Raw genomic sequence first — 16505 nt, forward strand, 5'->3', positions numbered from 1 at the left:
AATGTGATATACTATCATAAATTTTCAGAATAAACAATTTGAGATGCTCATTAAAGTTACATTATACTGCAGTGGCCTGTTTTTGAACAAGGATTTACAAATAAAAGCAAAACAGCACCACTTTGGCAATTATTTTAAATCACTATGGGGGAAATTTGTTTCTGAAATGGGAGAACGTCATTATATACATTTTCACTGTGCTTATGGGGCTGAATTTTTGCCTCATATATCAGAGTTCAAGAACCCTGTATGTACAAGTGGGATAATGTATTTTTCAAAGCCTGAATGACTTGGACTTTGCCTTTGGAACACTAAGTACAGGCCACTATATGGAACTTTGTCCCAGTCAAATAAGCTTAATTTAATAAATTTACTTAATATTCTGCCAACAGCTTCATAGTCATCTGACCACTCTCTCACTGGCTCGAAGTATTCTTCCTTAATGCAATGCAGGACAAGAGAGAAGAATTCCTTTCTTGGACCTCCAAAATCAGCAGCACACTGCAAAATTAAATGACAGGTACAACCCACTAGATTTGTTACAGACACTAATGTTCGCATTTTTTTTTACCAAAATGGTGAATCACCGCATGTTAAAATTGGGTCTTGCACATATACAGTTTTTCCTTATGACACATGTCCAGTTTCAAGTCAATTACTTACACAATTTATGAGTAGTTTGATCCACCTGTTGGAGCAGTCAGAGAGAGATGAACAAACCCACAGCCGACCAACCAACAAAATGACAACTACATACTCCCTTGCAAACTTCGTTTGCTGGGGTGTAAAAGATTACGTTATTCCCATAGCATGGCTAGGCAAGAACCCGCTGACACTAAAACAAGGAAATTCAATGCCCCAAAATTTCCAAACCTCTTTGCAACATTATTTCTATATTTTTCAAAGTTTGAAAAATCATATTTATGAAAAATGTAATATAGTGAAACACAATAATCACAAACAGGGAATTATTTTCAGTGAAGTAGACTTGGAATTGGAAAATCGTATGGTCATTTGGGTATGTGGATTTTTTTCTACACTTTATATGTATTTACCTCTCCATAGAACTGAACTTCAAGGCATTTCCTCATGTCGCTTATTGCCCTTATTTCCTCAATTGCTGTTTTCAGTAGATCGCCTCTGTCTACCAAAATGAAATTGGTTTCACCATAAATGCCCGTAGATGATGTCTCTTCTGTTAGTTCTAATGGTCTCCCAGTGACAATCTCTTTTTGAAAGATCTTTAGCACATGAATAGGATCAGACACATCATTGGATTTACAAAATGTAGTACACTTTTTAACAATTGTACTTAAATAATCTCCATTATGCTGGTCCTCACTGCCCGGGAGTACATTGTCCAGGGTCACCATGGAAGTTATGCTGGCAATCTCTGGTAAATCATGGAATTCCATGGAAAACCCCTGAAATTGAAACAACTGTGGTGAGGGGTGTATAGTGTGGGGGTCTGGGCATTTATAACATTATCTTCCAAAAATAGGAAAAGAGGGCCTGAAAGGCCCAAAGTCGCTCACCTGAGATAACAAGATATTTTTGGGACAAATCTTCTGACCAAGTTTCACAAAGATCGGAAAATAAATGTGGCCTCTAGAGTGTTAACAAGATTTTACTATAGCCATATAAGGAAAAATGCCCCGCCCCCTGGCAGCCATGTTTTTCAACCAACCGGCATCATTTTTGAACTGATCCAAGATATTATCGGGATGAATCTTCTGACCAAGTTTCATGAAGATCGGACAGTAATGTGGCCTCTAGAGTGTTTACAAGATTTTACTATAGCCATATAAGGAAAAATCCCCCCCCCCCCCCCTTGGAAGCCATTTTTTTCAAGCAAACATAATTATTTTCGAACTCATCCAAGATTTATTGAGACACATCTTCTGACCAAATTTCATGAAGATTGGACAATAAATGTGGCCTCTAGAGTGTTAACAAGGTTTTACTATAGCCATATATACCCATATAAGGAAAAATGCCCCGCCCCTGGTGGCCATGTTTTTTAAGCAACCAAAACCATTTTCGATTTTCGAACTCATCCAAGATATCATTGGGACAAATATTCTGACCAAGTTTCATGATGATCGGAAAATAAATGTGACCTCTAGAGTGTTAACAAGGTTTTACTATAGCCATATAAGGAAAATAGCCCAGCCCCTGTGGTTGCCATGTTTTTCAACCAACCGGCATCATTTTTAAACTCGTCCAAGATATTATTGGGATGAATGTTCTGACCGAGTTTCATGAAGATCGGACTATAAATGTGGCCTCTAGAGTGTTAACAGGATTTTACTATAGCCTTATTATAGCCATATAAGGAAAAATGCCCCGCCCCTTGGCGGCCATGTTATTCAAGCAAACGTAACCATTTTCGAACTCACCCAAGATATCATTAAGACAAATTACCTGACCATATTTCATCAAGATTGGACAATAAATGTGGCCTCTAGAGTGTTAACAAGGTTTTACTATAGCCATATAAGGAAAAATGCCCCGCCCCCTGGCGGCCATGTTTTTCAACCAACCGGCATCATTTTCGAACTCGTCCAAGATATTACTGGGATGAATCTTCTGACCAAGTTTCATTAAGATTGGACAATAAATGTGGCCTCTAGAGTGTTAACAAGATTTTACTATAGCCATATATAGCCGTATAAGGAAAAATGCCCCGCCCCTTGGCAGAGACAGATAAAACCTCAATACAAACAAGCAAATTCGTTGAATTGATATCCCCGGCCAATATGCTTCTGGACACAAAAGTGTTCTGGACGGATGGAGAACAACCTTTGACATCAATGTGTGACCTTGACCTTAGCCCCTAGGATTATGGGTGTTGAATGTGAAGCACCCCCAGATGATTGAGAACATCTATGGCAAGTTTCATGGCTCTGGCTCATGTGTTAATGGAGATAAAGCTCTAAGCTTATATTAAAAAGCATTTTTTCACGATACAAAGGGCCATAACTCCGTTATTAACAGATGGTGTACAATGCCATTTGGCGTGTGTCATCCTCTTATCCATATATATATACTCACACAAAGTTTCAAATCCGCCAAAGCACTTCAAAGATATGGCTCCGGACGGACGGACGGACAGAAAGAAGGACAGACAACACCAAAACAATATCCCTCCGCCTATGGAGGGGATAATAACTCATGACTGCATGCTTTAACAGGACAATACGAGATGTGCCCCTTACATTACAATACATGACATCCCCTTTTCTTTTTTCTTTTTTAATTATGATTCGTGCGTGATACATCAACTACTGTATTGTTACATAAGTGAAAAGGTATATGAAAGAAAGAAATTAACATAACCTGTCGTAACACATTATATATTACATCTCTCTTCATAAAATCATAATGGGACTGTGTCTTTTAAAGGGGCCTTTTCACGTTTGGGTAATTTACAAAATTGAAAAAAGTTGTTTCAGATTCGCAAATTTTCGTTTTAGTTATGATATTTGTGCGGAAACAGTAATACTGAACATGTACCATGCTCTAAAATAGCCATTATATGCATCTGTTGACTATGTAAAAACCCGAAAAGTATCAAGCGTTGCAACGCAAAACAAATTTATAATTTGGAGAGTTCTGTTGTTGTCGTTATATTTTGTGAAACTTAACATGGATTGCTTATATAAAGTATAAAATACATCTGGCATTGTATCCAGAACAGGGGCGTAGCTAGCATTTTTTAGCTGTAGGCCCGGATATAATACATAAAAACGGGGGGTCCGGATGTCCTCCCCTGGACAATTTTTAAATCCTATAACGCCTGTGGTGAGATTTGAAGCTTATCTAGACAAATAATAAGATATTTGCCGAAAATATAAGACTTTTGCCTGTTTTTCTTTGATATTTTACTGTTTATCTCGATGTTAGTGAACTAAATTTTACTGTATTATCTTCATACCAGAGAACTAAATTTTAAAACAATATGGAACAGAGAAACATTTAAAAGTGTTACACCACACTTATTCACAAGTCAAACCATGGGAATTCTTTCCAATAATACTGGCTGCATGTCTATAACGGCACCGTAACGTGTTGAGTGTTAAACTAACTTATAGTTCATCTATTACACTAATTATTCTAACAAGTGCATCAATTACAAGAAATCAATATTTCTACACTTAACCGAGGCAAATGTGTTGATGATTTCATTGATCGAAACATCCGTTTCTCTGTGATTAAATTTCCGCGGTCATTTACATCATTCGGAATGTGTCAGAATTGATTGTCTTAGGATAATGTCAACATGAAATGCAGATTTCTAACCCCTCACCCACCTCAGGGTCAACATTTTAATGTTTAAAAAAAATGTAGGCCCAGGCCTGCTTTGCCTAAAAGCAGCTTTATATCCAATGTTTACATTTATCGATACAAAGCATTTAATGACAAACTTCAAAACATGCCAAAATCTGTGAAAAGGCCCCTTTAAACCTCAGAGTTTTAAATGGTTATTGAAAATAGAACATTCCATATGAACAAAATTCAATTTAATTAATATAGAACTTCTTTTTAATTAAATAGTGAATTGAAGTTCATTAAATCAAAATATTAAACAACATGTACGACAAAAGTTATTCACTAAAATAAATGTTCCCTATAAAGTTTCCATAAAATTGTCGCTGTTATCTCAGATTCAGGTTATGTTCAGGACAAAATATTTTTCTAACAAATGCCAGATATACTCATCTCAGGTTTCAGCTAGGAAATGATGGCAAACTGTGTTCACAACAAAAACAAGCTAGAAAGTAGATACACCTAAAATCAAAGCGCTGAAGGCACTGATATTGTTGGCTATTGCATAATCTTAGACGCAACTCAGTTTTCAAAATTATGTTATAGCTTTTTATATGTCAAGTTTGAAATGAACACAACCCATTCAAATTTATAAAGAGTTTGTCTTAAAGCACAGGTTGAGATGTGTTTTTTTTCTTCAAATAATTAATAAGAAAGATAATTTGAGCTTCATTTTGGAAAAACAGGGCTTAATGCATATGCATTCATTGTCATCCCAGTACCACAGACTCTCTTTAAACGAAAATCAACATAAAATTAGAGGGTGTCGTCCTTGATTGGCTTGTGCGCATTGCACAGGCAAATCAGTGTGCACAGGCTAATCTTATTTGACATGCATTAAGCCCTGTTTTCCCTAAAAGCACCAAATATGTACAGATTTTGAATGTATTTGAAGTTTGAAAGCAAAAGCCTTGATACTTTAGAAGTAAAGTGGATCTTAACACAAAATTTAACCAAATATTCAAAGTTACTAAGTCAAAAAGAGCCATAATTCTGTCAAAATGCCAACCAGAGTTATGCAACTTGTCCTGTACAGTCCCCTTATGGTAATTAGTGTTGCAAGTCTGAAAGCAATAGCTATGATACTTTAGGAGTAAAGTGGATCAAAACACAAAACTTAACAAAATTTCCAATTTTTTAAGTATGAAGTGGCCATAATTCTGTCAAAATGCCAGTTAGAGTTACATAACTTTGCCTGCACAGTCCCCTTATGATAGTTAGTAAGTGTTGCAAGTTTATGAGAAGTGCTAACAAGGTTCCAGGAACATCCATCCAGACAGATCTCTGGACAGCACAAAAAAAAATGTCCCCCCCCCCAATATGGGGGGGAGACATAATTTGTGCAACTTTATTTATTGGTGTTAGTGCAAGTTATTGACACGACACGAAACCATTGCAATTTTTTGCACATTCACACACACAAACACACGGACAGGGTAAACACTATATGCCTGTAGCCATTTCATGGTGGGGGCATAACAACAAAACATTGCTACTAATCCAAAATAACATAATTATTTATGCATTAGTTGGACATAAAAATGTTTATTTTTTTTATTTTTTATTTTTTCTTGTCATAATTTGAACCATTGATTTTAAATATACATGTACCTTTAAAAACGTGTAACAATTAAATTAACATATTGTATTTATTTAAAACTTGACACACTGTGCACAGAAAACTGACAAACGCAGATAATCTGCATAACAGTGATTTTAAACAATCTAAAATATGATTGGGAGAAAAACTACCGCAACACCCCTTAAAACAAAAACTGCCGCAACACTCCTTAAAACAAAAACTGCCCACAGACAGGGAGCAATGACTTCCAACTGACTGTCTCCATTAAAATATAAAGAGAACTGACGAAGCCCCTGGTGGCTATTTTGTTTTATAGAACAAAATTTCTCTGACCAAGTTCAATAAGTATTTTAATAATTAAATCTGTGTACAGTCTGGTTTTGATTATAACATTTTTATATGGCAGGCAAATACATGCAAGTGTATTCACTTATAAATACCGTAAACAAAGTGCACGTACCTGTTGATGAATTATCTCTGAAGCACTTTCAGGAAGTTCTTCATCTGAATTTCCCTGTGAAGTATACAGGTACGTTCCTGTATGGTCCAGATTTGTGGCTATACAGGACTCAACATGGTTACGTATCTGACCTAAAGAAACGTCCTGTTTGCATATGTCACACTTTGTCATTAACTCTGTTTCTTCATCTTCTGTTACTACCTCAACCGTCAAACACTTTTGAATGGGTCTAATATAAAATTTACCTTGAGGTCCTACAACACTTTTCAATGTTTTAACATCCCATTTACAATTAAGTTTTTTCAATTCTCTGCACGAACTGTTACAATGTAATAGCTCAAAGCCCCCACACTGTTCAAGTTTTGTAAACGCTTTAATAAGAGTGTCGTGAACACTTTGTTCTTTTGCATCTCCTTCAAAAGTTACTTTTTTCAAACCCAAACCTGCCTTGTATAAGCATTCTTTTTCAGCACTGTTAGGTACCTTATTTTGATGATTGTTTGAAAGGCACATAAAATTAGCAGTCCAAGTTCGTGGACGTTTTCTTTTGCCTACAGAAGTACTGGTACTAGGCTGCCTGCACCTACTTGGCATAAATAAAGAGTTCCTTTCTCTTAATGTAGCGTCTGAAAAAAAAAGCCAAGGTTATCTTTCTTACACATTATTAACTGCATTCTGAAACAGAGATGAATATTATTTTGCTGTTCACACAATATATTAATTTCAAATATCTAGAGCACTACAACATATGACAATGTGCGCTGCAGCACTGAGATATTCATTGTGTTAGCCAAATGAAAAACACACACAAATGAGCAGTTGTGCAGAGAAGCTCTACAGGCCTTTTTCTAGAGATTCTGTGGGTCAGAATATCTTACTGATTCCCAATGCAAAATATGACTCAATATGTTTTCCTAATTTGTAGGCAATTTTCCAAATTATATAATAAAAGCCAAAATAATATGTAAAAAAAAATATCTTATAACAAGACGGCCATGATGGCCCTTTATTGTTCACCTGAGGATTGAGTCAACATATTTTTGTCAATATTATAATATTTTTGTCAATATTAACATGTGCCATATTATTTCAATATGGCACATGTATGTTCTGAACAAATTTTATTAAGATTGGGTCAAACATGTTGCCTCTAGGGTAAAAACAATCTTTCCTAAGATTTGACCTAGTGACCTAGTTTTTAACCCTGGATGACCCATTTTCAAAGTCATTTGAAACTTCAATGAGAATCACATTCTTACCAAGTTTCATAAAGATTAGGTAAAAAATGTCACTTCTAGGGTGTCAAAAAGCTTTTCTAAGATTTGACCAGTCCTAGTGACCTAGTTTTGGACCGCAGGTGATTTTTTTTCAAACTCGTCTTTAAAGTCTGCAAATTCATATAACAACCCGGAATCCTCATGGACGAGATTTCTTAATAAAAGATTTCATTCGGAACTCGCGCACTGTTGTTTTTTCCGATTTCTGAGCGCGCGCATGGTCTTGAGCAAATAATTTTCTTCTATTTTTTTAGATGACATTTAAGGAAAAACATCGCAATAGGGCTATATACATTGACATATAAATAACCAACTTATATGAATCAATATATTAGTTCTAGTACTACGAATGGACTGAGGATATTTATGTTTTTGTTGTTTGGTACTTGTCTTAATTATTACCAATACATGTGAATAGTTTAATATATATACGATAAAGTAAATGTCTTTGTATTTCCGTTGACAAACTTCCATTAAAACTGTATGCCCAGGCCTACACACAATTGTATAATAATGCAATGACATAATTACGTCACCAAACCTGTTAATATGTTTCAAATTTGACCCCAGGGGCATAATTTGAACAAACTAAGAAGAGAACTATTACATGTCACTACATACCAAATTTGGTAGCCCTATGCCATACGGTTATGGACAAAAAGATTTTTAAAGTTTTCCCACAATAGGCCTTAATATAAGCATATGTTCAATTTTGTGACCCTCGGGACAGGGTCAATTTGACCCCAGGGGCATAATTTGAACAAACTTGGTAGAGGACTATAAGATGTCACTACATACCAAATTTAGTAGCCCTAGGCCCAATGTTTATGGACAAGTAGATTTTAAAGTTTTCAAAAAATAAGACCTTTATAAGCTTATATTCAATTTTGTGACCCCCTGGGCAGTTTCAAATTTGACCCCAGGGGCATAGTTTGAACAAACTAAGAAGAGAACTATTACATGTCACTACATACCAAATTTGGTAGCCCTATGCCATACAGTTATGGACAGAAAGATTTTTAAAGTTTTCACAAAATAGGCCTTATATAAGCATATGTTCAATTTTGTGACCCTCGGGGCAGGGTCAAACTTGACCCCAGGGACATAATTTGAAAAAACTTGGTAGAGGACTATAAGATGTCACTACATACCAAATTTGGTAGCCCTATGCCCAATGGTTATGGACAGGAATTTGTAAAGTTTTCACAAAATAGACCCTATATAAGCATATGTTCAATTTTGTGACCCCCGGGGCAGGGTCAAATTTGACCCCAGGGGCATAATTTGAAGAAATTTGGTAGAGGACTATAAGATGTCTCTACATACCAAATTTATTAGCCCTAGGCCCAATGGTTATGGACGAAAATTTTGAAAGTTTTCACAAAATAGGCCTTATATAAGCATATGTTCAATTTTGTGACCCCCGGGGCAGGGTCAAATTTGACCCCAGGGCATAATTTGAAGAAATTTGGTAGAGGATTATTAGATGTCTCTACATACCAAATTTAATAGCCCTAGGCCCAATGGTTATGGACTGGAAGATTTTGAAAGTTTTCACAAAATAGGCCTTATATAAGCATATGTTCAATTTTGTGACCCCCGGGGCCGGGTCAAATTTGACCCCAGGGGCATAATTTGAAGAAATTTGGTAGAGGACTATTAGATGTCTCTACATACCAAATTTGATAGCCCTAGGCTAAATGGTTATGGACGATAAGATTTTGAAAGTTTTCACACAATAGGCCTTATATAAGCATATGTTCAATTTTGTGACCCCCGGGGCAGGGTCAAATTTGACCCCAGGGGCATAATTTGAAGAAATTTGGTAGAGGACTATTAGATGTCTCTACATACCAAATTTGATAGCCCTAGGCCCAATGGTTATGGACTGGAAGATTTTGAAAGTTTTCACAAAATAGGCCTTATATAAGCATTTGTTCAATTTTGTGACCCCCGGGGCAGGGTCAAATTTGACCCCAGGGGCATAATTTGAAGAAATTTGGTAGAGGACTATTAGATGTCTCTACATACCAAATTTGATAGCCCTAGGCCCAATGGTTATGGACGAGAAATTTTGAAAGTTTTCACAAAATAGGCCTTATATAAGCATATGTTCAATTTTGTGACCCCCGGGGCCGGGTCAAATTTGACCCCAGTAGCATAATTTGAAGAAATTTGGTAAAGGACTATTAGATGTCTCTACATACCAAATTTGATAGCCCTAGGCCCAATGGTTATGGACAATAAAGTTTTTGAAAGTTTTCACAAAATTGGCCTTATATAAGCATATGTTCAATTTTGTGACCCCCCGGGCAGGGTCAAATTTGACCCAAGGGGCATAATTTGAAGAAATTATGTAGAGGACTATTAGATGTCTCTACATACCAAATTTGATAGCCCTAGGCCCAATGGTTATGGACTGGAAGATTTTGAAAGTTTTCACAAAATAGGCCTTATATAAGCATTTGTTCAATTTTGTGACCCCCGGGGCAGGGTCAAATTTGACCCCAGGGGCATAATTTGAAGAAATTTGGTAGAGGACTATTAGATGTCTCTACATACCAAATTTGATAGCCCTAGGCCCAATGGTTATGGACGAGAAATTTTGAAAGTTTTCACAAAATAGGCCTTATATAAGCATATGTTCAATTTTGTGACCCCCGGGGCAGGGTCAAATTTGACCCCAGTAGCATAATTTGAAGAAATTTGGTAAAGGACTATTAGATGTCTCTACATACCAAATTTGATAGCCCTAGGCCCAATGGTTATGGACAATAAAGTTTTTGAAAGTTTTCACAAAATTGGCCTTATATAAGCATATGTTCAATTTTGTGACCCCCCGGGCAGGGTCAAATTTGACCCAAGGGGCATAATTTGAAGAAATTATGTAGAGGACTATTAGATGTCTCTACATACCAAATTTGATAGCCCTAGGCCCAATGGTTATGGACGAGAAAGTTTTGAAAGTTTTCACAAAATAGGCCTTATATAAGCAATTGCATATGTTCAATTTTGTGACCCCCGGGCAGGGTCAAATTTGACCCCAGGGGCATAATTTGAATATGTTTAATTTTGTGACCCCCGGGCAGGGTCAAATTTGACCCCAGGGGCATAATTTGAAGAAATTTTTGTAGAGGACTATTAGATGTCTCTACATACCAAATTTGATAGCCCTAGGCCCAATGGTTATGGACGAAAAGATTTTTTAAGTTTTCACAAAATAGGCCTTCTATAAGCAAATTTTCATTTTTGTGACCCCCGGGGAAGGGTCAAATTTGACCCCAGGGGCATAATTTGAACAAATTTGAAAGAGGTTCACCCCAGGAACATTCCTGAGAAATTTCATCAGAATTGGACCAGTACTTTAGGAGAAGATGTTTTAAGGAAAAGTTAACGCACGCACGCACTGACGCACGCACGACGGACACAGGACCATGACATAAGCCCCGCTGGCCTCTGGCCAGTGGAGCTAAAAACCCAGACTGGACCGAGTTCCGAATTACAACTATTGCATTAGTCAAAACTTACAAGTTATGCTATTCCAGATATGAAAACACTATCACTGTTTGGATTCCGATTGTAGCCATATTGCACTGTGTTTATTGAAAGCTGCATAGTGTTACGTCATTGGTCGTTTATAAATAACTTGTTTATCTATACATAGGATTGGCATTCCTGCCATAAATTTTCAGACCAAATCTGGGACTTTGACTTCAAATTACCGGGACATGTATACATATAGCGATATATATAGACATACATGTACGATATATGCACTTTTTGTACGCATTTTTTTCGCGATATCCAAGCTATGTAATTAGGTAAATTTCACATGTAACTTACCTATAATAAACAAAAATTAACATCCATGAGATCAATACACAAACAATAAGTCCAAACGCCTATCGGAAATACACTAGATCTATTAATGTCAAATTAAGCATTACTACTTTCATTACTAGATACAAGCCACATGTTGTTGGTGTTAGAAAAAGGTTGCGAAGTTGCTTTTGTGTACATATGCGCATGGTCACATGATCTGCAGGAAACACGTGGGCGTATCAACTGCCACATAAAAACTTTGTAGTAGATCTTTACTTTTGTATGAAAATTATGTAGTGCGTAGTTGTAAAATAAGGTGATCTTTACCGTAAACGATACTTTTACAGATAAAATTTTGTAAAACAAGCAAAATGCGCCTTATTGGTTATGCCTATACGTCCCTGGTTATGCTTTTTGTCTATTAGGTAGTTCAGTGCTGATTTGATTTACATTCACTGTACATGTATACACTCAAACAAGGACTGTGTGCAACACATTTGCCAGATTTCCGATCCGGGACATATGGCAGGTATGGGATTGCATTTGGATGAAATTAATATGCCAAGAATATCCTGTCGATTTAAGATGATTTTTTTTATTTTGCCATGTGTGTTTATTAATATTTTACATTTCAGAAAGATTTCAATTGTGTAGTCCTTTTTGTTAACCAGCATTTTTTTTCCTTCTTTAACTAGTACCGGGGAACGGTACCTTTCCCAAAGCCTACCGGAGGCTTCCCAATTTTAGCACCGGACTTTTCCCAATCTCCATATCTACTGTTCCCAACGATCCTCAGTGCCTTTCCCAATGGCCAGTGCCTTTTATGTTCGCTGAAAATATCTTTTGAAATCGCCGAGCCTTTCATTTTCGGTCCTTTATTTCATAACGTAGAAAGTAAACAAAACTTTTCAAAGCAGCGCAACTCTAACCGTCGTGTAAAATGTGACTGGTTTACATAATCGTGACGTGTGATTGATTTTTCCCGTGAAAGAATTTCATCGTTACATAAATCAGTCTTCCTTACATAAATAAACTTTATCAACACTAATTTTTATCAGCAATTTCATCAAAAAAAAATCTTAATTGCACATCATAATGAGTCAATTAATGCCAAATACTACCGGAAACGATTAAAGAAAGAAACAATTACCAGCTGTTAATAGAGTTTGAGCGATTGCTTTTAGTTAAATGTAACTTTGTGCCTGTGTCACTGTGAGGAGAGATTAGTTTGACTTTGATCTGATTATCACCTGTTTAGAATTAAACATATAATTTGATAATTCCTTATTATTATTTTAAATTGTTATTAATTGATATCACTGAAAATGTTAACACAAAAATTACTTTCCAGGGCTTGTGAGACTTTTAAGGGCTTAAACACAATTATTAATATCATTTTTTATGCAACCCCAGTGATAATCATTAAAAAAAAATCTATTGACAGGCACATTCCTACTGAAGTGGCAATTACACAATTGTGGTGAGGATTTCCAAGTGTTCTATTATTATAAATGTTTGGACTATATACAATTAAATCACCACATTGAGTTCATTTACAACACAACACTTTGATAATATTCTTGATCATATTTTATTTTCTATTTAACCACAAGTTTCATAATATTCCAAAATAAGCTATTTTTACTTTAACACTTAATATTAAGTTCTTTCCTTATTGCTGGTCTAAATGCAACTGATGTTTACTTCTTGCTGGTCTTACAGCGTTTTTTTTCCCCAAAGGGGAAAGGTACCTGTACCCCTACCATTGGGAATTTTTCGAGTCGTGAAATCTTCAAATTGGGAAAAAAACGAGTCGCGAAATCAATGAATTGGGAAAAATTCGAGTCGCAAAATTGATGAATTGGGAACCTTTAAAATGCATGTAATCTATCATTAGGGGCTATATTCTGCATCACAAAGCATTTTAAACTCTAGGTTTTGACAGAAAAACTACAGTACGGTTATGATATTTTGACTATCGTATCATGTCATGTGAAAATTGTGTTATTGCCACTTCAGTTAGAATGTGCCCGTCAATTGGAAAAAAATATCTTCCAGTGGTAGGCATAAGCACTGAGGTTGCATAAAAAATAATATTAATAATTTTGTTTTAGCCCTTAAAAGTCTTACAAGCCCTGCAATGTTTCATGTGAGTTAAATTAAAAACTTAAAAACTAAACAAAAACAACAACAATGGATCTTGTACTGGTTTGACATCTTTTAACAATAGACAGTGAGAATAGTCACACGTAACCAAAATGAGTTTTTAGAGTGGAATGCTTTAACAATAATTTTCAAAGGTAAGTCTTATATTTTGTTTTGATTTTTTTTTCAAATCATCAAATAAGATATTAAGATCATCTGCCATGAAATGCTTATGTATATGTTGTAAATAACTATAGGATTTTACACCCATGTCTCATTATTTTTAATTTTATGTTAAACTTTTATTTGTTTATATCCGTATCCGAATAGTTACTGTCCGGATTTGACACTTAAAAAACTATACATAGAAGTAATATGCGCATTTAACTCAATACGGTTACGTTTTTTTTTAAATGTCAACGAAAATTTAGTGTTGAGAAAGTTTATTGATGTAAGGAAGACTGGTCTTAGCGATGGAATTCTTTCACGGGAAATATCGATCACTCGTCGCGGTTATGTAATCCATTCACATTTTGCACAGCGGTTAGAGTTGCGCCCCATTTGAAAAGTTTTGTTTACTTTCTACGCAACAATGTCCGGCCGAAATAAATGGCCGAAAATGAAAGGCTCCACAATATCAAAAGATATTTCCAGCGAAAATAAAAGGCACTGGCTATTGGGAACGGCACCTAAAATCGTTCGGTAGATATCGAGATTGGGAAAGGTCCGGTGCTAAAATTGGGAAGCCTCCGGTAGGCTTTGGGAAAGGTACCGTTCCCCGGTACTAGTTAAAAAAGGAAAAAAAACGCTGTCTTATTGCAACTGATGTTTACTTCTTGCTGGTCTTATTGCAACTAACTCTAAAATCCCTAAAAACCGAGAATTTCTAAAGTATCTGGTGTCTGTCATAAATCAAAGAGATACAGAATTGACATGTTCTCTGATTACAATTAAGAGAGAGCTTGGAAATGTAAACATCTAACCCCATTTGAACTAATTAATAAAGCCATTAACCCAAGTTTATCAGTCCCATCGCCATGCTCTAGGGAGTCTACAGGTCAGGGAGTCAAGTATCAGCCCCACCATGATGTCTGGTAAATTACTCGCATTTCGCAACAACAATTTTCACATGACATGTTATGATTGTCAAAATATCATCACTAGTAGTTTTTCTGTTAAAACCTAGAGCTTAAAATGCTTTGTGATGCAGAATATACATGTACCCCCTAATGATAGATAAAATGCATTTTAACGATTCCCAATTCATCAATTTTGCAACTCGATTTTTTTCCCAATTTATTGATTTTGCGACTTGTTTTTTTCCAAATTTGAAGATTTAACGACGCAAAAATTCCCAATTTGGGAAAAAAAACGCTGTTAACTGATTTTAGCAAAAGATTAGAACCTGCACATAAGTATCTTTTCATCCGAAGTAATTTTATATTTAAGAGTATGAAACAAAAACAATGTGTATTTTGTTAACAATATCTATTTTAAAGATCTACAAAGTGATATTCTGACATAATTCGCACACTTTAAAGGGGTAATGGTGGTCTTTACATGTAACTAATGATAATTGCATGTGTTAGCAAAGATTAAACAGGAAGAACTGAAATAAAATTTGAAAAACAATTTGCAATAGGAAAACGATCGTAAATTAATCATTATTTGAACTATATAAATCTAAGATGGCACAACCATAATTTTGATTAAAATAGTCCAGTTTAACAAAATAAATCAAAGTTTCAAAGGAAAAACATTTATATTTTGCTGTTAACTTGACTTCAAATGGCCTTGTGACTTGTTGATTGGTTTGCATTGGCATGTGGATTTGCTAACGACAGACAGGAAAAACAATGACACTGTACTGAATAACCAAATAAACATTTAATAAAATATATTAGAAAAGTGTACCTGTCGAGATCCTAGATCCAGATGCGGCCGTATCGCTCTCAGCCATGGGCATGATGGGCATGGATTGCCAATGCTGCACTGCATTTTTAAACTTAATTCTTTCACCAATGGTCACCAGACCTAAATTTGTTAACTGGTTATCTTCTAACGATTTACAAATCTCAATAGAATCTATTTTTTGACTCATAAAATTTTTATGCAGTGAATGTAAACCAATTGAATGCAAAACACTCCTTACGGCGTCGTCTGCCATGTTGTAGACGTAGACTGTAGATTACCGCGCAATTTTCCGGTGCGTGCAAAATATTTGGCTTGTAAAATTCACTCTTTAGTAGTAGTATTATAATGAGGAAAGCACTTTATATAATGATGAGTGACCAATACATAAATAACGAATAGCTTCGTATATTAATGTCTAAACTTCATATAACAAAATTAAAATACATATATCTTCATATCAATACATAATATCTATGTATCGAGGTATAATACATATATATATAATACAATTTTATCTGTATCTCTCAATGTTTTATGTATATATAAGGATCTTTTATAATTATTGCATAACGATTTATGTTCATATAAAGATCTTTTGCCTTCATATAAAGAAGTAATACCTTTATATAATGGAAGATTATCTGTGTATAATACATTTGTATCTGTATATTTTTACATGTTGTCTATATATAAGAAAATTATATCTTTATATATTAATGCTTTATCTGTATATATTCAAATCATGTATTTATATATTATAATTATGCATATATATAATGGTTACAGACATTCATATAAAGATATTTTGCCTTCATATAAAGAAGAAATGCCTTTATATAATGGAAGATTATCTGTGTATAATACATTTGTATCTGTATATTTTTACATTTTATCTATATATATTAATGCTTTATATGTATATATTCAAATTATGTATTTATATATTGTGATTATGCATATATATAATGGTTACAGG

The 16505-nt window shown here is 35.1% G+C and overlaps 1 protein-coding gene across 1 annotated transcript; it reads right to left on the reverse strand.

The window, feature by feature from the left end:
- Positions 1-222: 222 nt before the first annotated feature.
- LOC127878807 (uncharacterized) lies at positions 223-15802 on the reverse strand. The gene is made up of 5 exons (XM_052425334.1): positions 15530-15802; positions 6372-6997; positions 1056-1424; positions 375-501; positions 223-245 (listed from the first exon to the last, which is right to left on the reverse strand). The coding sequence occupies exons 1-5, from the start codon at positions 15780-15782 to the stop codon at positions 223-225; spliced, it is 1398 nt and encodes a 465-aa protein (XP_052281294.1). The 5' UTR covers positions 15783-15802.
- Between the last annotated feature and the right edge of the window lie 703 nt (positions 15803-16505).

The sequence above is a fragment of the Dreissena polymorpha genome, chromosome 4 (genome assembly GCF_020536995.1).
Source record: "Dreissena polymorpha isolate Duluth1 chromosome 4, UMN_Dpol_1.0, whole genome shotgun sequence".
NCBI classification, from domain to species: domain Eukaryota; kingdom Metazoa; phylum Mollusca; class Bivalvia; order Myida; family Dreissenidae; genus Dreissena; species Dreissena polymorpha.